Below are 21,214 nucleotides of genomic sequence, written 5' to 3' on the forward strand. Positions count from 1 at the left end.
TTCCCCTTTTTTCCAAAAATGACTTTTTTATAAAAATCATAACTTTTGAACTACTGGACCGATTCAGATGATCGATGTATCAAATTGAAGCCAATTAACTAGTCTTATTAAATATTACAAATATTGCAAATAAATTGGATTTTGTTTCTGTAATTATTGATTGTATTTGATAGTGTTCCTTTTACCGATTTCAGGAGTAACCGAGGAGTTCATCAAATAATTCTCCGTCCATTCGCACAAAGTTGTGAAAATAATTTGGTTCAATTACTCTCAATTCATTGAGTAATTTGTCGTTCCTTTTTTACGTCTAGCGGCCACGGCAGTTATCACGCAGCAGAAATCTTCACTCAACATGTTGACTTCATGAAATTCCGGCAGGGACTGTTTGCACAATGTGGTTGTACGTCTGTGCTCGTGATTGTGCAACATTTTTCACAACCTTCAATATCGCCTCCACACGGTACAATCTTTTATACAAGCCAAATTATTGTACAATAATATTGACCGTCTAAGGGTCACCGTCAAAATATTGGGCAACCCATATTGCTCAATAATATTGAACGTTTATGGGCCGCTTAAAGAAATAATCAAACCGCTTACAACGGGATTTTGCAAAGGATTTCCGTTTGTTTCAAAAACAAGGTATTACTTCTCCTACAGCTCCTGGAACCAAGATTTTACGTTGGAAATATTTAAAAGATGTAATCTTCCAAAAATAATTTCGAAGAATAAATTGTGTGCAATGAAAACTATATAAATTAGTTTTTTTTTTGTTTTCATCATATCTTTAAAGCATCTCAAAACATATAATGTGAATATTATGCACTAACCATTGATTGCACGAATCAGAGTTCCCTCAGTTCAGTAATCACAAAAAATTAGCTGATATTGTATCAAGTCAAAAAAAACTGACACCCGTTATTTTTATTTTAACACCTGTTTTATTTTAATTTTTACTGCTTTACTATTTTTACTGATTTTCTCAAAGTGTCCCGGTATTCCTAGCCTCAATTGGGAGTACTTTAACGAGATTCAATCTTGAAAGTGATCGATTGAAGCATCCATAATTGATGCAGTAGGTGCAATCTGAAAGTCTCCACCATCTTCAACATCAACAACATCACACACAGCACATTCATGAAGCACGAATAACGATGAAAAGGAAGTTTTTTGTTTGCAGCTAGAAATCTGTTCGGAACACATCAGAAAAATCGTTTACAGCTCAGGAAGGCCGAAAAGGGGAGTTTCAATCAATTATAGGAAGTATTAGCGCGATTGGTTGCAACTTTCCGACTTCCCTAATTCGGAGCAAACTGTAAGTCGTCAAGACTAGATGAATGCGATGGATGGAACGTGTAGTTACAATCCGACGAACTTTCCAACTCTCGATGTGAAGCACGAAGTTTTTTTTTACATATAAATCGTTTATTTGAACAGGCTCGGCTTACATAAGTTTAAGCACGAAGTTGTAGAACTCCTAAATTCAAAAATAAGTATACGAAACTTAATAAATCTCCACGTCAAATTTAACTAGTGCCATCCAAATAAGTCTATTTTTCGTAGAATGATGACTTTCATCTACACTGACAACCTTCTGTCTATATCGAATGTTCGTCTGCCCTTATATTTTAATATGGAGTGCATGATTTCACAATCTAATCAATTGAGCAATAATTAAAAGAATAGTAGATTCTATAAAGTCAATCACACAAATATTCATAAAATCTCAATCGATGTAACACAGTATCGAAGTAAAAATAACATTCCAATCCACTCAATGACTTACACCTATATTCTGGCAATCAACAGAGGCCACCGCATTCAATTGTCTGCTTCTCAATTAACCTACCTGCAGAGTTCTATCCAAACCATTTATCACAATAAAAACGTCAGCCAAAAAAGATTGAATTTAAACTGTACACTTTCACGAAGTGTATTCCTTGTTTATGTTCACTATTTTACACGAGGCAAAAAGCAAATACGCAAAAGTTACACTAATATATTAAGCATCCCACGCGGAAAGTACCATTGCACTTCGTCGCACGAAAAATATTTGTGCAAATCGGTTCCACTTGATACCGAAAATTGCTTCCAGAGTAAATCACTTCTCACTTCCGCACTGCACCATCGGTTGGAACCATCTGGCTGTGATTGCAAAAATTTGAAGAGTCGGAGATCTTGTCGCCAGGAAAATTGATCGCGAATCCCTGTTGGCATCCGTTGAGGAGCGCGGCCTGCAATGCACTGTATGCAGCAGAGAATTTTCACCGCGCGTTCGCGGCAAACTAAATTAAACCAATAACGTATGTCACCGCATGTAGTTAAAGGCGTCTTGTTCCGTGATGATCCGAGCTGTGTTCAAAACATATGATTTCAACTAACTGACTAAGAAAAATAAAGCCCAACATCGTAAGGGAGCCCCCCTCGAACAATTGGCTAACTGACCATCGAAAACAAACCATCAATTCTGTTTCGGACTTTGATATCGAACTTCGATGATTGCACAGCTTCCACCCGGGTGGATCAATTGAATCAGAAATATTCGTAACCGACCGTGAACAGAAATAGAACAGTATCACGCGAGGTGCATAATTGTCAGTTGACTTCCTCGGTGAAATCAAAGATGTGTGAGGTCGAGCGTTGTCCTGGTGGAAAATAACACCATTCCTATTGATCATTTCTGGCCGCTTCTGGTCAATCGCCTGCTTCAAACGGTCAAGCTGCTCACAGTAGAGAACCGAGTTGAGGGTCTGGCCATAGTTGAGCAGCTCATAGTGGATGATTCCCTTCAAATCCCACCAAATACACAGCCAAACCTTACTGGCCGTCTATCCGGGCTTGGCGATGGTTTGGGCCGGCTCACTGCGCTTCGAACACGACTTTTTTCGCTTTAGGTTGTCGTACGTGATCCACTTTTCATCACCAGTCACCATCTTCTTCAAAAATGGGTCGAGTTCGTTCCGTTTCAGCAGTGCATCGCAGGCGTTGATTCGGTCTAAAAGATTTTTTTGCATCAACTCGTGTGGCACCGATACATCCTGCTTTTTTTGGAATCCAATCTTCTGCAAATGGTTCCAAACGGTTTTTTGGTTTATACCCAGTTCCTGGCCAATCGAGCGAGTGCTCACATGCCGGTCTACTTGGATGATTTCAACGATTTTATCGGTTTCCACGACGATTGGCCTACCAGTACGGGGTGTATCTTCGACAGCCACTACACCAGAACGAAATCGATCAAACCAACGCTGTGCTGTGCGAATCGTTACAGTATCGGGTCCATAAACTACCCGAATTTTTTCGGCCGCCTTCGTTGCAGTTTTACCTCGCAGGTAGTAAAAACATAAAATATGGTGAATTTCTTGCTTGGTGGAATCCATCTTTGACCCACTATAACTTGAGACTGAAAAGGACAATCACAACACTGTCAAAACGACACTTGTGGCACAGATTGTCGTCTTTAAATAGCCGGATAGTATGACCCGATGCGATAAGTACAACACAAGATATGTTTAAGTGTTACCATATATTGACAATATACGACATTTATTTTTCCCCAACCCAATATTTATATTTGGTTTATATAATAGCGAAAAAAACATTAATTAACCATTCGAACAGATCAAATTACTATGAAACAATATTTGAACATTTTTTCTTCTAGAAACATTAGAAGTATGGTTTTATTTGGATAAAACCTGAAAAATCTCCTATTTATTGCTCGACTATGTGATTAATTGAGGTGCATGGGGACACGGATAGATCACCGCATTAAACCTAACCTAAATCCTCTGTTCTTTTCCTTCTAACTCGAATTTTGACATTTGTTTAGCGTTTTCATGGATAATGTGGAATAAAACAAATCCGTCTGCGAATGACGTATCTCTATAGTAGCATGTCCCAAAAAGAATTTGAAACTATTGAGAACCTGAGCAGAGGGTCCAAAGGAGAACGATTGTCATAGCTGTTATACATCGCTATTACGTAAAGAAAGATCACTCTCCGTCGTCGCGGTTGAAGTTCGATATAGAGTACGCACGATTGATATGTTCCGCAGGGAATATTTAGGTTTTAGAGGAGTTCTCACGGTTACATAGGATAACGTCTACTCTGATTAAATTTCTATAAAGCGTACGCGCGATGCATAATTGGAACATCGATCCAAGGTAAATACAAAATGTCAAAAAAGGAAATTGGTCTAGAGAAATAGGAAGGGTGAGGGAGAGATACTACTCATGCATTGTGAATTCATTCTACATGAAATTGGTAAAGCCGAAGCACACATATTAAAAAAAACTGGAAGATTTGAGGATTTAACTGTTTGAGTGGATCGAGGAAAAAACTGGAAGAATCCAGTTTAAACTGGAATATTGGCAACGTTGTATCGAATTGTACGTTATATCGAAGCATATTAAAGTACTCACAAACGTAGTCTATAATACATTATTGTTTTGCTGTTTTAGTAAAGTTAACGAATAACTTCAATCAGAAGACGAAGCCAGCTTTTCTCATGATGTTTCCCTTCGTACTGTTGATTAAAACTTGATTCGTTTAGAATCCGGAATTACAAAACCAGCTGTATTTCGGGATTGATTGAAGGTACAAAACTTGTTTTAGCATTACAATACAGATATTTCATTGTTCTATCAGAAAAAAAATATTGAAAAAAAAATTCCTTTACATTTTGGAAATGTGTACGTTATATCGAGGTAAAATGTACGTTATATCGAGTGACGTTATATCGAGGGTACGTTATAACGAGGGTACGTTATATCGAAGTTTCCCTGTACAAATAGTTATTGTTTAATAATTCATTGAAGTTTGATGTGTACATACATGTGTTAGATGAAATATTAAAGGGTGTGTCACATCAAATTGCATCACGGAAAAAACGCTGTAGAAATTTAATTTTTAGGAGTTATATCTTCAGCTTTCGCTTATAATCAGATAAGAGTGTATAGATCACGTTGACCATGCTTCACTGTCAATTTTTCGTAAATTTGGAAAAATGTCGACGAACGAAAAAGAGCGTCGTGAATTAATCCTGTACACTCATTTCGAGAATCCGGAGTTGTCACCTCGGGACATCGGTAAGATGCTGGGAATCGTCCAATCCACGGTCAGCAGAGTACTAAAACGATACTTCGAGAACCTAACCATCGACCGGAAGGTGAAGAACGGCAAATATGGATGCTCCGTCAGTGAAAAAGATCACAAGCGCGTAGTTAAGCAGTTTAGACGTGATCCGAGAAGTTCGGTCCGGGATGTCGCCAAAAAGCTGAATTTGTCAAGTTCATTCGTCCAGCGGACCAAGCAGCGGGTGGGCCTGCGTACATACAAGGTTCAGAAGGCTCCTAACCGCGACGAAAGGCAAACATGGTGGGGAAGACGCGAGCCCGGAAGCTGTACACCGACATGCTGACGAAGCCGCATTGCCTGGTAATGGACGACGAAACCTACGTCAAAGCGGACTTTCGTCAGCTGCCGGGCCTGTTGTTCTTCTCCGCAGAGGACAAATTCAGCGTTTCGTAGGAGATTCGCAAGCAGAAACCATCCAAGTTTGCCAAAAAGTACATGGTGTGGCAAGCGATCTGCTCTTGCGGAAAGCGGAGCGCCCCCTTCGTGATGACCGGCACGGTAAACGGGCAGGTTTACTTTAAGGAGTGCCTACAGAAGCGCTTACTACCACTATTGAAGCAGCACGAGGGCCCGACCATCTTCTGACCGGATCTCGCTTCGTGCCACTATTCAAAGGACGTGTTGAAGTGGTACGAAGCCAACGGGGTCACCTTCGTGCCAAAGGAAATGAACCCGCCCAACGCGCCGGAGCTTCGCCCAATAGAGAAATATTGGGCGATTATGAAGCAGGCCCTCCGGAAGAACCCAAAAGTTGTCAAATCGGAGGCGGACTTCAAGAGAAAATGGATTTCTGTTAAAAAAAAACTACAACCTGACGTTGTACAGAACCTTATGGACGAGGTAAAGAGGAAGGTGCGAGCATACGGGCTTGGGCTCGAAGTATGAATAAAAGAAAATGCCAAAAGTTGTTTAATAGTTTTTATTTTACTGTCTAAAATTTTCAAAAGGATCGGTCTACTGGGCGAATTTCTACAGCGTTTTTTCTGTGATGCAATTTGATGTGACACACCCTTTAAACAACAACTGTGTACTACAATTAAGTATTATGCATTGAAAGTAGTGAGAAAATGTCCAAAATTGACTTTTTTCAAAAATTCATAACTTTTGAACCATTGAAACGATTTAGATGATCGACATATTAAATTGAAGCCAATAGACTTTTATTTTAAAAAATATTGAACTCGCAAAAAAATGGATTTCATTTTTGTAATTTTTGATTGTACAGGGAAACTTCGATATAACGAACCCTCGTTATAACGTACCCTCGATATAACGTCACTCGATATAACGTACATTTTACCTCGATATAACGTACACATTCCCAAAGTGTAAAGGAAATTTTTTTTCAATATTTTTTTTCTGATAGAACAATGAATTACCTGTAGTGTGATGCTAAAACAAGTTTTGTACCTTCAATAAATCCAGAAATACAGCTGGTTTTGTGATTTCGGATTCTAAATGAATCAAGTTTTAATAAACAGTACGAAGGAAAACATCATGAGAAAGGCTGGCTTCGTCTTCTGATTGAAGTTATTCATTAACTTCACTAAAACAGCAACACAATAATGTATTATAGACTACGTTTATGAGTACTAAATTATGCTTCGATATAACTTACAATTCGATACAACGTACAATTTTGAAAGTGAAATGTACGTTATATCGAAGTTTACCTGTAGTCGTTTTTTATTATTTTTACGGCTTTGGACTAGAGGGCTTTATATATATTTTTTTTTCTCGAAAGCTGAGGAGTTTTTTGCAGATCTCGATATCAGAGAGGCTTTTTTCCGTTTTCAAGGCTAACTGGTGGTTTGAAAAATCATTTTTCCCCTTTTATCCAAAAATTACTTTTTTGCAAAAATTCATAACATTCGAACTACTGAACCGATTTGGAGGACCGACATATTAAATTGAAGCCGATAAGCTTGATTATCCGCGGAATAGCCTGGCAAGGTCACCGCGTATAACAATAATCGCGAATAACGCAATTAAACACAAAAAATGAGATGCGAACACGAAAATTCAATATTTCTTTGTTTTTTTAGGTGTGAATAAAAGGAAAAAATTATCTATCAGATCTCCTTGAAAAATCATATCTCAAAAACGAAAAAAAACTCTCTGATATAGAGATCTGTTATGTAAAAAATCCTCATCTTTCAAGAAAAAACATAATAGAATATAGCGAACTCTGGTCCAAAATAATGGAAACAATAAAAAACGACTACAATTAATTATTACGAAAAAAAATCCTTTCTATTTGCAAGTTGAATATTTTTTAATAAAAATGGAGCCAAACTCGACATGTGAGGGTTTTTTTGGTACGAGAAATGTTTCTTTGATGGTTTGACACACCTCCCTACTCTGTATGTCAAAAATTGTCGAACTATTTTTACGACTATCAATAAAGATAAGAAAGTAAGATGTTTTATTACATCGAAAATTTCAGTCACCCTATGTTGGACAACTTAAAAATAAGCGCTCTATTATATGTAACAACTTTGTAGAAAATATTTTTTTTTCTAGAGAAATTTACAAAAAAAAAATCATCGAAAAATTTTTCGCAATTTTTTCAAGTACAAACAATCTATAAAAAAACGGAAATCGAAATACAAAAAAAAACGATCTTCTAAATATCGATCTAAGATCGCCCAATCCTAATTCACGCCCTCCAGCTTCGAAAGACCCCAAAACGCTGTTGGTCATTCTGAAAACTTCAAGACTCAAAACTAGACTGGCATTCAGACCATTTGCAATCACCTTCAATCAGAATTGACGCCCCTGAAGAATTAAAAATGATAAAATGTAGAATAAAATGAAACTCATTGTGGTGTATTTTAACTAGGATTGGGCAATCCTGAATCGATATTTAGATCATTCATTTTCGATCATTTCCTCTCCGATTTACGATTTTTGGATCGATCTTTTGTACTCCAAAAAATCGCGAAATCGATCTTACATTTTCGATCTTCTCGATCTTTTTGAACACAGAGAAAAAATCGGTGAACAATGATCTTAAACTCACCAAAAACCACCTGATAATTTTCATAAACATTGGATCCCAGCTTGTCAAATTAGTGGTCGTAAATTTAGGAGAACCAGTTTTGTAAGTTTTGCCATTAAAAAAATAAGTGGTCACGAGTTATATTCACCATATCACAGCGGAAATGGCAATAAATTCTCAGATGGAATAACACGCTTTGGAAATAAATTATGAATGAAAATCTACTTTTCTGCATCAAACATGTATTCCACATAACGGAGAAACATGTTATTTGCAAGTGAACCCTTAATCTTGAGCGAAAATTGTGTCTGAAAATTAATTTATAATATAAAGACAAGTTTTGGTAGAATTAATAGGAAATAATAGGATTTTTTTTATTGTTCATGCGATATAGAGATGTATAAAGATTGTATTCATGCAATTAAATCGGTTCAATAAAACTTGAGACATCGTGTACGACAGCTTAAAAAAAACTAGTTTCCAAATAAACACGTTTGAAGGTAATTGCTATGTCCGTACTAGATTATACAGCGCATCATAAAAAAGGCCATAACTCGAAAAATAATCAGAAGTACTTTCTATTGAATGTTCTTGAATTGAGACATACCAATCGAATGAAATATAATAACTGCGCTGCGGTGGTAAATACGTAAGTACCATTTTTTTCTTATCTATTCTTTTCACATTTTCATTTAATTTTTTTCTGTTAAAGTAATCTGCTTAGTTTTTGGATTATTCCATAACCTATGCTCATTTCTGAATGATCTCTTGGTCTTAAAGAGCAATATGGAAAGGAAAGAAGAAGGCATGTCAATTGTGCTTACACTAATTTCGAAAAATGACACAGCAAAGTCTTCAACATTTTTTTCGAATTTCCTCATTACATCTTCTCATCTTACTTCGTAACTTCGTAACAGGCGAATCGATCAAACTCATAATTTGATTTGTCGGATTTTGCTTCTTCATTCGGGTAAACATTCCATTCAAGTAAATGTCCATTCGGGTATTTGTTACATTCGGGTATTTGTTACATTCGGGTAAACGTAGCATTCGAGTGGATGTCCATTCGGGTATTTGTCGCATTCGGGTATTTGTTACATTCGAGTGAATGTGCTTCGGTTAAACGTGTTTCGGGAAAATGGGACACAACCGTATACTTACTTGAATAAATGTGTTTCTATCTATTAAAATATAATGTTTCGTAAAATCGACTCAAACTTTTCAGACAACTAATATTTTCATAATTATTACTATGAAAATTGTATTGTCTACTGTCTCAAAGATATGTGCCTTGCTCAATTGCCGGAGAAAAAATACATTAAAACGCTATTGAGTTTCATTAAATAAGGCATCATAAGAGTAATATTTGCTTTCTTCCTACAAGAAAATCTCTGCTAATAAATTGAGTCCAACGATTCATAAATGTGCCGCAGACAGAATGCAAATATCGTTACATCGCTTGCCACCCCCTGCACAGACATGGGGGTGGTGCAACACCACCCCCACCGGGAGATAATTTTAGACACCCACTGTAAGAGCACTCCCAGACACTTTTCCATAGCTGACTGACAATGGTGACAATAACCAACATCTTGCCTGCGAGGAAAATCACTTTAGCGGTGGAATAATGTCTTTTGGATAACAGCTTGTAAATAGAAATGACTTTCCACTCACGTGAATTGGACAAATATTTGTTGAATGCTCTTTGCACTTGTGTTACATAATTCGTTACAAAACACTAACGGAAGGCTGAGTATCCTCAATGTTTTTTGATGTGCCTTGATCTTGGGACAGATGAACGATTTGATGCAATTTATCCAAGAGCGATCCTTTTCGTCAAACACCTCACTGAATTGCGATGGAACTGTTTCGCACAAAAACCAAAAACCTACCACTTCTGTCAGTCTGTTGCGCTCAGTTCAACTCGAGTGCTATGATGAAACTGGGATAACTGAGAGCAGATTTTCCCAGCGGCTGCTAAGAGTTGTTGTGTTTACAAACGATGAAAACAGAATGGATTCGTGCCAAAGACTCTACCACCCACACACCCTACCTGGCCCCAGCAAACAGGGGCTGTTGCCACTCTTGCACTGAGAATAGAGAGAAAATTTCTACCGAAAGCACGTGATGGATCCGCTCGCAGGAAAAAATCTTCGTAACGGTGAGCTTCAACATCCGCGCGCTATCTTCACACCGATTATTTAGGGGAAAAGGGGGGAATTTGGACGACCTAAGCAAATTGCCTAATATTTCCAAACCAATACGGTCTAAATAAAAAAATGTCACATTGTATACTGAGCTACACTTATTTTCTCTCAATAAATAATGTTTAATCATTATATAAAGCTTCAATCTACCAAATATGTCATAAAATAAAAGAGATGATTTTTTGGACATTAAAATTTGATGCGGGGTGATTTGGTCCAGTGTGTGTTTCATCGAAAAAAAACATACTTATGTTTATGTAAGGCATTTTGGGATAATTTTACAATCAGTAACAATGTTTTGGGATCGATACCAGGTGTCTTGGCTAGATTCCAGACCAAAAAAGTTGGATTGACACCATCTCGAATTCTGCTTGAATCTTTTCACTGTTGGTCGAGCATTTTCAAACACTTTCGATGCTTGGTCAAAGAAAATCCGTTCTCGATGGCCTGCGTTGCTCTTTCAAGCTACTCCTTCTTCTAACGTTGTCTGTCCATCCTATTTTTGTAATTCAGCGGCATCTGGAATCAATTAGACCAAAGAAAAGTCTCAAACCTGTAGGACCAATTCACCCCACAGAAACATGTCCATGTCACCCCACACAACACGCAAAAATTAATATGCAATTAATTTCATTTATTGTTGTCAAACTTACAGTTTCGCTGCATCAAATTGTTTCTCTTCTGTAGGCGAACAGAACTTTACTGCACAATACACGAAAAGTTTGTTTAATTAGCGGGAAAAACCTTAAAACCATGATCGGAAAACTCACATTTTTTAACGATCAAAGTGCTTGCTGTGTTTATGCTACCGTTTCCCTCTACTTGTGAAGTTATACCAAAGTTTTTTTTCCTTTAGGTACATACGGTTCAACAATAGAAGGAAATGACATCATAAACAATCCAAGTTGAGCCGTAATTTTTGTGATAAAGGGGTGGTCCAAATCACCCCATATGACCAACTCACCCCATATGACCAAATCACCCCGTGTTACCCTATTTGGTTTTTGGGTTTTCATCGCAATCAAAATGTTTGCTTCGCGGGAGAGTAGAACTTGTGGCGTATAGCGAACAATCGAGACATGCGCAGAACGAATGCGATGTTCTTTAAGATTAGAATGCCAATCAGTGAAGATTCAAACCTGTTTTATTTTCAATGGAATCAACCCTTGGTTAAACTAAAAGTTCAGTTTAACCCTTTCGAGACAGATTTGAAATGAAAGATGATTGTTCCAATTCTAACTTTCTAGTGAAGCGTTTAATCTTATCCATGAATTCATAAGATTCAATTTATTAAACACGTACAGAAAATTGCTAGACGGTGTATCGATGAAGAATTAATTGGATGTAATTCTTGGATGGAAGCAGATACCATACGAAACCTCAAACGAGATTTCAACAGCATTTGCCATTCACTACCTCAAGGGGGGACCCCTGTCTGGAAGGTCGAAAAAAAAATGAATTTTCGTGGATTTTTTTTCGGATGTTACGAATAAAGTGAAGTGTTCGTGTATTGTATTTTCCATTTTTTTGAGTGCACGAATAATGATTATGACGCTGTTAACAGCTGGTTACGTAGATGCTGTCTGAAAATCGGTACGTTGCTGGTGGTATCGGTTCTGAAGCAACGGGGTGTCGTAGAACAAATTCCAATGAATATTTTGAAGCTTTAGGACAATACCTAAAGCGTTACATAGAGGTTTTGGAAAATTCGAAAAATTGCCAAAACGGCGGCCATTTATGATAAAAAATAGATATTGTTCATGAAAAATCTCTAAATAGCGATTTTAAAAAAATCGAAAAAATGAGATATCAAAAAACGGCTATGTAACGCCTATGTAACTTGGTCATTTAACCTTTGTTACGCATCACCTCACGCACCCGGTTCGGCATGGATTCCTCCAGCTTCTGGCACGTGGTGACCGGGATGGCGTACCAACAAGCTTGAATCCTATCCCACAGTTCTTCGACTTCTTCGTTTCACGATCTCCCATAGGTGCTCTATAGGGTTCAGATCCGGTGACGGCGCTGGCCACTTTATGAAGTCCACTTTGTTATCCTGGAACCACTTTTTGACGGTCTTGTCGGTGTGCTTCAGATCGTTATCCTGCATGAGCTGCCATTTCAGAGGGCATCTCGACGTGTGGCAGCATAGCATCCCTTAGGATTTGGGCGTAGAGGTACTGATCCATGATCTTATACACCCGGTACAAGAGACAATCCCGTGGCACCATCTTGTTAAAATCATATGTCGACCCGATTTAGCTTGTGTATTCTTTCACTAGGTGCCACAGACGCGTAAATCGCTAGTAATCGCTAGTCAAACGTTAACGTCGTTTTTTAAACAAAAATTTGGTAGCGTTTCTTAGAAAGAGGCGAATGAACTGCAAAGTTTAAAGCCTCTTAAAAACAAAGAAGAAGAAGAAGAAGAAGAAGTTTCTTAGAAGCCGCATTTCACGATGAGCTGTAACACTTTCAATGCAGACTTATAATTAATATCGGCCAGTAAAATTCTTGCGGCCTTCAAATGTCCGTGTTCAAAATTTCATCGTAGACATTTTTCAGTTTGGACGTTTTCAGTTAGTTGTCAGATACTGCTAACATGTGACTTGCTTGAATTGATCTAACAATATCGGCTACTCGTTTGACGACTTTTATCACTCTTGTAACATCCAGTGAAAACCTTTCTATGTCTTTCTGCAACAGGAAAAAATTACCAGTGCATCGAGTCTGGTCGTATCGCTATTCAGAGAAAATCGTTTGGTTTTTAAATAGTTCTGCGTTAGATCTACTTCACGTACTACATCGCACCAGAAGTACAGATAACACAGGAAAGTGAAAACCTGGGAAACTGCTGGAAGAAGGCGCAATGCAATTACATGATCTAGTATTCTAGTTCTCGGAAGGATCTCACAAAACTTGGGCTGTGATCAGCCAAACGTAGTTCACATAAATTGATGTCACAATATTAGGGTAAATCATTTTGGTTTGTCCGATTTGGGGTGTTTTACGCAACTAGTAAATGCAAATCGATTTTTCTTCATGAAAAACACACATAATCGTTACGAGTTTGGGTTTGTTGAAAAGCCCCATATCTTTAGTTGCTAATACTACCATAAGGTGTTGACATTATTCAATTTTTTATGTTTTTAACAATTTTACTTAAAGAGGAATTTCTGAGACGAACCAGCCCAGGAGGCTGAAAGTCTCAAAAATAAAGAATAAAAAAATAAAAATAAAGAGGAATTATGATCATGGTTTGACCACCTCTGATCATGGTTTGTCCAGTCTTAGAAATCACCATTTTTGAATGAAAACATTCGAATTCTCAAGTAGATGTTGCATTTATCATTGCTTGAGTTTACTGTCATCATATTGATCCATTCATAATTTAGGCTTTTTTCAGAATATTGCCTTTTCTTGGGCATTTTAAAAGTATTACCCTCACACACTCAACACAGAGAAACTTTATTTCTGCTATGCGCGAAGGACACAATAAACAAACTGCAGCGCGCCAAGCGATTGCCATAGAAATCATGTGAACAAAACAACATTATTGAATTGGACAACTCATGATCAGAATTGAGTTCATCAAAATGCGTTAATTTAATGGTTTAGTTATGTAAATCTGATACAAATGGTGTGCAAGCATGATTTGTACAATATTTGAAAGTGTTATAATCCAGAAAAGGTCTGAATACGTGTCAAATAATCCTCTGGTGATCGATTAAAAGTTAGCTCGAATGAGGGGCGCATTGACACAAACAGAAGGTGTATTTTATAATCCTTTAAAACATGTGAGACATGTGAAAATATACTATAAAACCAAACCAACAAATCATTTACCTTACAATGAGCACTCCATTGAGTTTCTGACAATCATTCTACCATCACACTTACGTAGCTCAGGAGCATATGTTATGAGTTGAAATTGCGAAAAAAGAAAACTATTTCATCAGTTCTCTTTAAAAGCGTGTTGTCCTCCTGAGTTCGAAGAGTGGTCTACAAACCCTTGAATACGGCTTTTTTGTTTTGCTTTCTCAACAAAATCTTAAGTCCTCCATTTGAACTCGACATGGCTGGAGCCTTGTTGAAAATTGCGAAAAATACTTCATGAAAGCTGAACCGTCCCCCCCCCCTTCACTACGCCGCTGCTTGGAGGCTCGCTTTATGGCAGTCATCCTTCGCGGTCGTTTTCTTTAGGCGTCCAGTCGTTTCGGGTTTTTCGCGGTTGTGAAGGGCATTAAAGGGATATTTTGCGGATAACCATCCGCTGTGTTTACGTGCAATTTCCGTGGTTTCGCTTTCGGCATTACAAAAGCACCGAATAAATACATCCGAAAAACACGAAATACCTCCGAGAAACAGTGATTTTTTTTTCAAAAATCGGTCGAAACTCGAAACAGCCGCAAAGAGGAACTGGTCCTAAATTTAGTCACGTCATATTAGTTGTAAAGTATGCCGAAGACGCATTTTTAATAAATCACTATTGTTTTGATTACAGATGTTAGAAATTTCTTCGAATAAAGCACATAAACAAGAAGAAGAAGAAGAAGAAGAATGTAAACTACTCGTATTCTGTGTCTGTGAGGCCAAGATGGATCAATCAACCATCTTCACTTGTCTCTAAAAACCTCGGAAATAACTGACACTTTCAAGGACTCTAAATTGTTTTCCTCCACAGTTAATCCCGATAGCTCGTTTCATTTCAATTGTTTAATTTTTTAACTATAGAGGCATAAACTAAAAAAAACATTCGCCTTCAATTTTTAATTTTCAAATATCTGAAGTCATCATACGAATTATCTATATAAATAAAAATGCAAGGCAAAATCTGTTGGTAAGCGGAAAACCCGAAGAAGGGATGGTCCGATTTGAGCCTCCTGTATTTTGTTGAATTCGTCTCTTTCCGTAGATAAATATAGTGGAGAGAAAAATCGGAAAATTTTCGGAAAATCCTGAAGGAAGGTCGGAAAATTCGGAAAATTGAATTCCCACATATTCGAAAATTACATCATAATAAGCGTTGTTAGTCCATTCGATATTTGGGCTATCGAAATTGATCTTTGTTCGTAAGTGGCAATGGATTTTCAGGCGAAATATCGCATTTCTATATCTTATATCTATATAAATAAAAATATAAGGAAAAATCTGTTGGTAAGCAGAAAACCCGAAGAAGGGATGGTCCGATTTTAGCCTTCTTTATTTTGTTGTATTCGTCTCTTCCCGTAGATCAATATAGCGGAGAGAAAACTCGGAAAATTCGGAAAATTTAATTTTCATATGTTATACAATTAGCTGAGCGTTGTTAGTCCGTTTGATGTTGGCGCTAACGACATTGATTTTTGTTTGAAAGTGGAAAAGGATTTTCAGACGGAATAACCCATTCCTGTATCTTCTATCCATATTAACAAAAATGGAAGGCCAAATGTGTTGGTGTGCCCTAAACCCGAGGAAGGAATTGTCCGATTTGAGCTGTTTTTATTTTGTAATATTCTCTGTATCAAACATGTATTCCATGCAACGGAGAAACATGTTATTTCCAAATGCTTGAAGAATCTTGAACGAGAATTGTGTCTGAAAATAATTTTATATTATAAGGACGAATTTTCTGTAGAAGTAGTAGACAATTTATAGTAAAAGGAAATTGTAAAGGGTCAAAGGGTAATCAATCAATGAAGAGTTCAGAGATTGGACTCACTATCGTTCACTTAGTAAGAAAATGTGGATGTTTGAAAGTTTTCAAATAAAAAAATCTATTTTGGGCGGGACGAAGTTCGTCGGGTCAGCTAGTATAAAATAATTTCGTTGTCAAATGCAATTCATTCACCTTTAAATTTTCAAGAAAGACCAGAGAGAACGTTCAGGCAAGCCTTTTTTGTGCGGGGGATAGGGACCGCACAAAAAAAAATCGCGTAACAAAATCATGCAAAACTTCGCCAGTAGTTTTAAAACATTGTGTTCGGTACACAATTTGAAAAAAACTTTTTTGTGCGATACATAAGGACCGTATAAAAAAAGTTTCTCCCAAGAAAATAACTCAAATCCACGCCGTTCGATATTCTTTTGTTTCCCTGCTTCTCGATGTGACAGTTTGCCTCAGTCTTCCATGTTTCACAAAAAAACACTGCGTCCGGAATAACATGTCCACGCTGCTGTTCACAGATTTGTGTTTGAGTACAAACATGATTTTTTCGTACCTATGTTAGAAAATGTGACATGTTTGTATTCGTGGTATGTTTGGACATACGATGTTTAATCCCAATGTTTCACATGATGTTCGAACATGGCGTACAGTTTCTCTTGCATTTTCACCCCAAGCACCGGCAGTGCGTAGAGTAGAAGAAGCGAATCGGACACCACACCACCACCATTCAACGCGTGGTGTGTTGGTATGTTGACATGGAAAAAAATGCTTTCCTATCATGACAATGGTTGATTCGTTTAAAATATTGGGCAAATAAAATAAACCTCTTTATCTGTTCTGAACAAAATAAACGTCGATTGATATCAGAGTTTTTTACAATTAATATAATTATTTAGTGCACGCATTTATATTCATGTAACATTCGCTATTATTAGCTATTTGAACAAGTACTAAAATTGAATTATTCAGCAGTGACATGTTAGGCGTGACGCTAACCACTCGACCACGGGAGCAACAATTTTGGCTGGATCTTTGAATACAAATGGCCAATACTGCTTGTTCGCGACGATCGCGACCCGAGCTATAAAACGAGCGGAGAAGAGGAGAAGAATGGATGATGCAATAGCATGCACACATAGCATATGTAGTGCAGTGTAAGTGTAGCTTTTAGTTTTTTCCTTCATTCAGTTTGTGATAACATCGAGAAATTAATGGTGTGTTTTAGCCGCTGAAATTTCTCTGCTGGTTCTGCTGTGTGCCGCTGAAGGTTGCATCTAAAACTAATTTTTGGGTATTTATTTTTTTGGTCAGCATTTGTACGACGTCGCCCGCTATGCAGTCGGCTCCCCAGTCTTTAATTGCCAACATGCACGCAAAAAAAAAATAGAAAGCTTCTTTCTATTCAGAGAATGTTTTCTTTGAACGAAACCAAGGATTATTTAATCAGACTTGCAAAATGTGCATGAACGATCTATAAACTTTTACTTAGTCGCGGCAATACATACACACACTCTTTACAGATACACGGGCCGAAGGTTGTGCAGTCCACTGATGATTCAACAAGAGCCAAAGGTTGTACCGCTCATGACAACTCTACACGAGCTGATGATTGCGCCGGCTAGTGATCATCCTGGATTCCTCGAGTCGAAAAAGACGCACCACGCTAGATATGGGGTGCAGACTAGGGGGTCGTTGCTGATTAACGGTCAGCTACATCCCAATAGGAAGTATCCCATGTCGGGCTCACGTACAGAGCACTGAAGACTGCAACATCACAATTATGAGAACACTTGTAATACTAACCTCGAGCCAACCGCGAGTAATCGGTTACATATTACTAACATAGTTGTAAGCAAACATTGTCAAAATATAGAACTCCCGGCCCCGTTAGGCTGACGCCATATGAGCCTTAATAAAAATATTTATTTTGGTGCATGAACTTATAGCCTCTTAGTTCGTGCAATTTTTGAAATGCGAACTAAATTTCAAGTTCGTTTCTGTGAAAAAGTATTCTACGAAGAAATGTTTTGGGATGAATAATTTCTTTCCGTGTATGAAAAGAAACGAAACGAAAGCAATGAATACTGCGACATCGGGTGATATGTTTGTACATGATGTTCTTGAATTATAAACATCGTGTTTGTTTTCACATGTCTATGTTTGTGTATCATTGTTCGTGTTGGGGATAGACACTCAACACTAGCGAGAATCATGTTCGAATTCAAACAAAAACATGGAATTTTCACATCGCGTGGACATGTGTAAGTGTTTTTCGGAAGACAGTTTGCCTTTTCGGTTACGCGTGGCTGTGTTGTGCTTTTAGTTGCATGTCGAAACTTGTTGCTGTTAGAAATCATGTCGTGCGCTACTTAGAGCATTTGATGGAAGGATGGGAATGATTTGAGAGGTGGATAACTTAGACGCAAATATGCTTTTTCGCACTGAAATGCATATAAACCATCGAAAAAAAAACTAAATGGACAATAACAAAAAAAAACGCACAAAAACAAGTTTTCCTGCAATCGTATTCCCAATATAATTCTATAGAATACTACAGAAAGATTAATCTGTCGCGATTTTTTATTTCGTATAAACATTGAATGATTTCCTTTCAAGTTATAATTGTTTATTTATAAATTTCTTAAATAGGCTAACACTTGTCTATAGGTTGTGTGAATACTTTTGATTTTCTTATAACAAATTAGAGTTACATGATACAACTAAATACCACAATTGGATAAACAACGAGGTTACTACAAAATCGAATTGGCACAAGAATAATCCACATCAATTAATGGACAAACTAATCATACAATGTTAATCCTAGCTCATAGTAAAGTAGTTGTCTGTGGGGTCTCACTTCGAAACAATATACGCTTACTAATTACAAAATAATGTTCTTCGAAACTAATTAGGAATGCTGAATTACTGTTATTCGTTTTTGCTTGAAAAACGAAAGTCGATTCGATTCTATCTTCTCGTTCCAAAATTGAACGAGTTGAAGAGTCCTGTCTAGAGTGGAGTGTTATTCCAGCCAGCTTTTTTCCTGGCTGAAGATTTAATACTTCTACATCATGTGGATATCACACGCACACTGGATTTTGCGGCTCTGGTGCATTCGATTGACACTGCACAGATGCGCACCTCAAATGCTGACTAATCATGTTCTCCGAAGGTGAGAATGATCTCCTTCAAACTTGTCGATGTTCCGACGACCAGTCCAACAACGGCGATGATTCCGATGATAGAATTCTTACAAATCATCCAAACCTTCTCGAGACCCTTTCGGTCGTGCCAGTATGTACATGTCTGGATCAACGCTGGGAAGGCAATACCAAGCGCCGACAGGCAGAGAGCACCGAACAACGAGATGAACAGCTCGAGATTGGGAATGGCCACCGCCAGCAGGACTAAAATACATGTGAAAAAATATAGTTATTTCGTAAACGCATATGCCCAACTGAACTTACAGGTTATCAACACCAGCACCGTTCGTACCATATACTCGTAGAAGGTGGTACGGGTTGACTCGCCGAAGCGTTTCTTCATGTAGTCGTTCCAGGTGATGTCGATTGCCACGTAGCAGGCCAAACCATGGGTGATGTAGATGGCGAAGGCAAGCATTCCCTTCACGCACTGAGCCAAGCTAAAATGTGGATCGAGAGATGAAGGCTGATTACTATCGGTACTTCGCACGTACATTGATATTTCCCGGTTCCCGACTCTCACTTCTTTTTTTTTTTTTTTGTTAAATTGGGAAACATCATTTTGAATTATGCAAAAGTATAAGGCTAATATTCTTCCCCATAGCCATTGTAAATTATAATCATCTCAAAACGGTAAGTCACAGGATGTGCATGAAAGGCATACACGGTAGATCAGATTGGTTTATACTTAAATATATTCAAATGTCGATATGATGTGTGAGTTTGTATTATTAATTTATTCGTTTGTTTACTTGGAACATTATGGATGCAAAGAGATAACAGGTATTACCATTGTTTTCGAAAAACGAGCTACCGCGGGACATCTCCAAGAAGATGTAAGTAAGATGTAATGAACAGAAAGCAACATGCAATGGTTCAAAGTCTGGTCTTGGAAATTTCAATCAAAACCTAGACTTGAACGGCCCGTCAGAACCCCACGTGTGGTGAAAATAGTTGAACAGCAATGCGGACGCAAGTTGACCAGACAGCTAAAAATATCGCAGTCTCACTGACTAGCAGAAGGTAACAAGAGTTCAAAGATGTCGTAACCTTCCCAAGCAACACACGAGATGAGAGATTCAATTTTCGGATGGGAAAACGTTTTTGCTACAAAATCAATATAACCAGCTGAATGATTGAGTGTTGCACAGAGTTTTCAGAGATTTCAAAATTTCAATCTAGTAACAGTTTTTGGTTGTTGTTTTTTTCAAAAATTGTAAATTGACGCTTCTTTTCATTGAACCTAATGTTAAAATAAACAGAAGGTTCTATATTGACAATTTTTTGAAAACCAATTTCCTCTGGCGAAACGATACTACAAAAATCAACCATAGTACTTCCAATAGGACTCTGTATCTTCACATCAATTAAAAACTACTCAGAACTGGTGCATGTGAATTTTTCGGATATTGTTCCATCCAAAAAGTGGTCAGCTTCTATATCTGATTTGAGTCCCCTTGATTGGATCAAATACGACATCAAAATCGCCATCGATGAAACGCTCTGGTTTGCCAAGAGGAATATTTCAGACCAGTAATTGAAAGATAAAGCGCCCATCCGTGGAGATTTAGACCATAGGGCCTTGACAACCCTGTCCCAACCAACACAAATTGAGCGTAGGCAGCATAAAGCTAGGGCTCGTGCATTGTGTATTGTTTGGGATCAATATTGATGCAAATATGTTCAGCATTTGCCATTGGCCTGTAGCTTATTAATACATTGGATAGTTTTTAGATGTTTGGATATCCATCCGAAAGCTTTATTTTGCGATTTGCGAACAAAAAACTGCAGCAGGATCGCACGAAGCACTTCATGTTTTATTTTAGGTTATGATTTCTATGCTCATGATTTTCTCTGCTAACTACAAGAAGGCGGCCATCTTAACAGCCCCTTGGTAAAATTGCGTTCTAAACGCAGTGATGAGCATAGTTTAAAAGCAATCTGGACGAAGTTGACCAGACAGCTAGAAATGTCTCAGTCTCACTGACTGTCAGTCGTCCATGACATACTACCTTGATCA

General features: G+C 37.7%; 1 protein-coding gene across 1 annotated transcript in view; it reads right to left on the minus strand.

Annotated features, from left to right (window-relative positions):
- LOC129773330 (uncharacterized) overlaps positions 1-21,214 on the minus strand; it is a 92,951-nt gene that overhangs the window by 15,367 nt on the left and 56,370 nt on the right. Inside the window, exons 7-8 of the mRNA XM_055776931.1 lie at positions 19,459-19,634; positions 19,146-19,398 (exon numbers count right to left, since the gene is read on the minus strand). Of these exons, the coding sequence (XP_055632906.1) occupies positions 19,146-19,398; positions 19,459-19,634 (429 nt within the window). The remainder of the gene's footprint in view (positions 1-19,145; positions 19,399-19,458; positions 19,635-21,214) is intronic.

The sequence above is a fragment of the Toxorhynchites rutilus genome, chromosome 3 (assembly GCF_029784135.1).
Source record: "Toxorhynchites rutilus septentrionalis strain SRP chromosome 3, ASM2978413v1, whole genome shotgun sequence".
Classification (NCBI taxonomy): domain Eukaryota; kingdom Metazoa; phylum Arthropoda; class Insecta; order Diptera; family Culicidae; genus Toxorhynchites; species Toxorhynchites rutilus.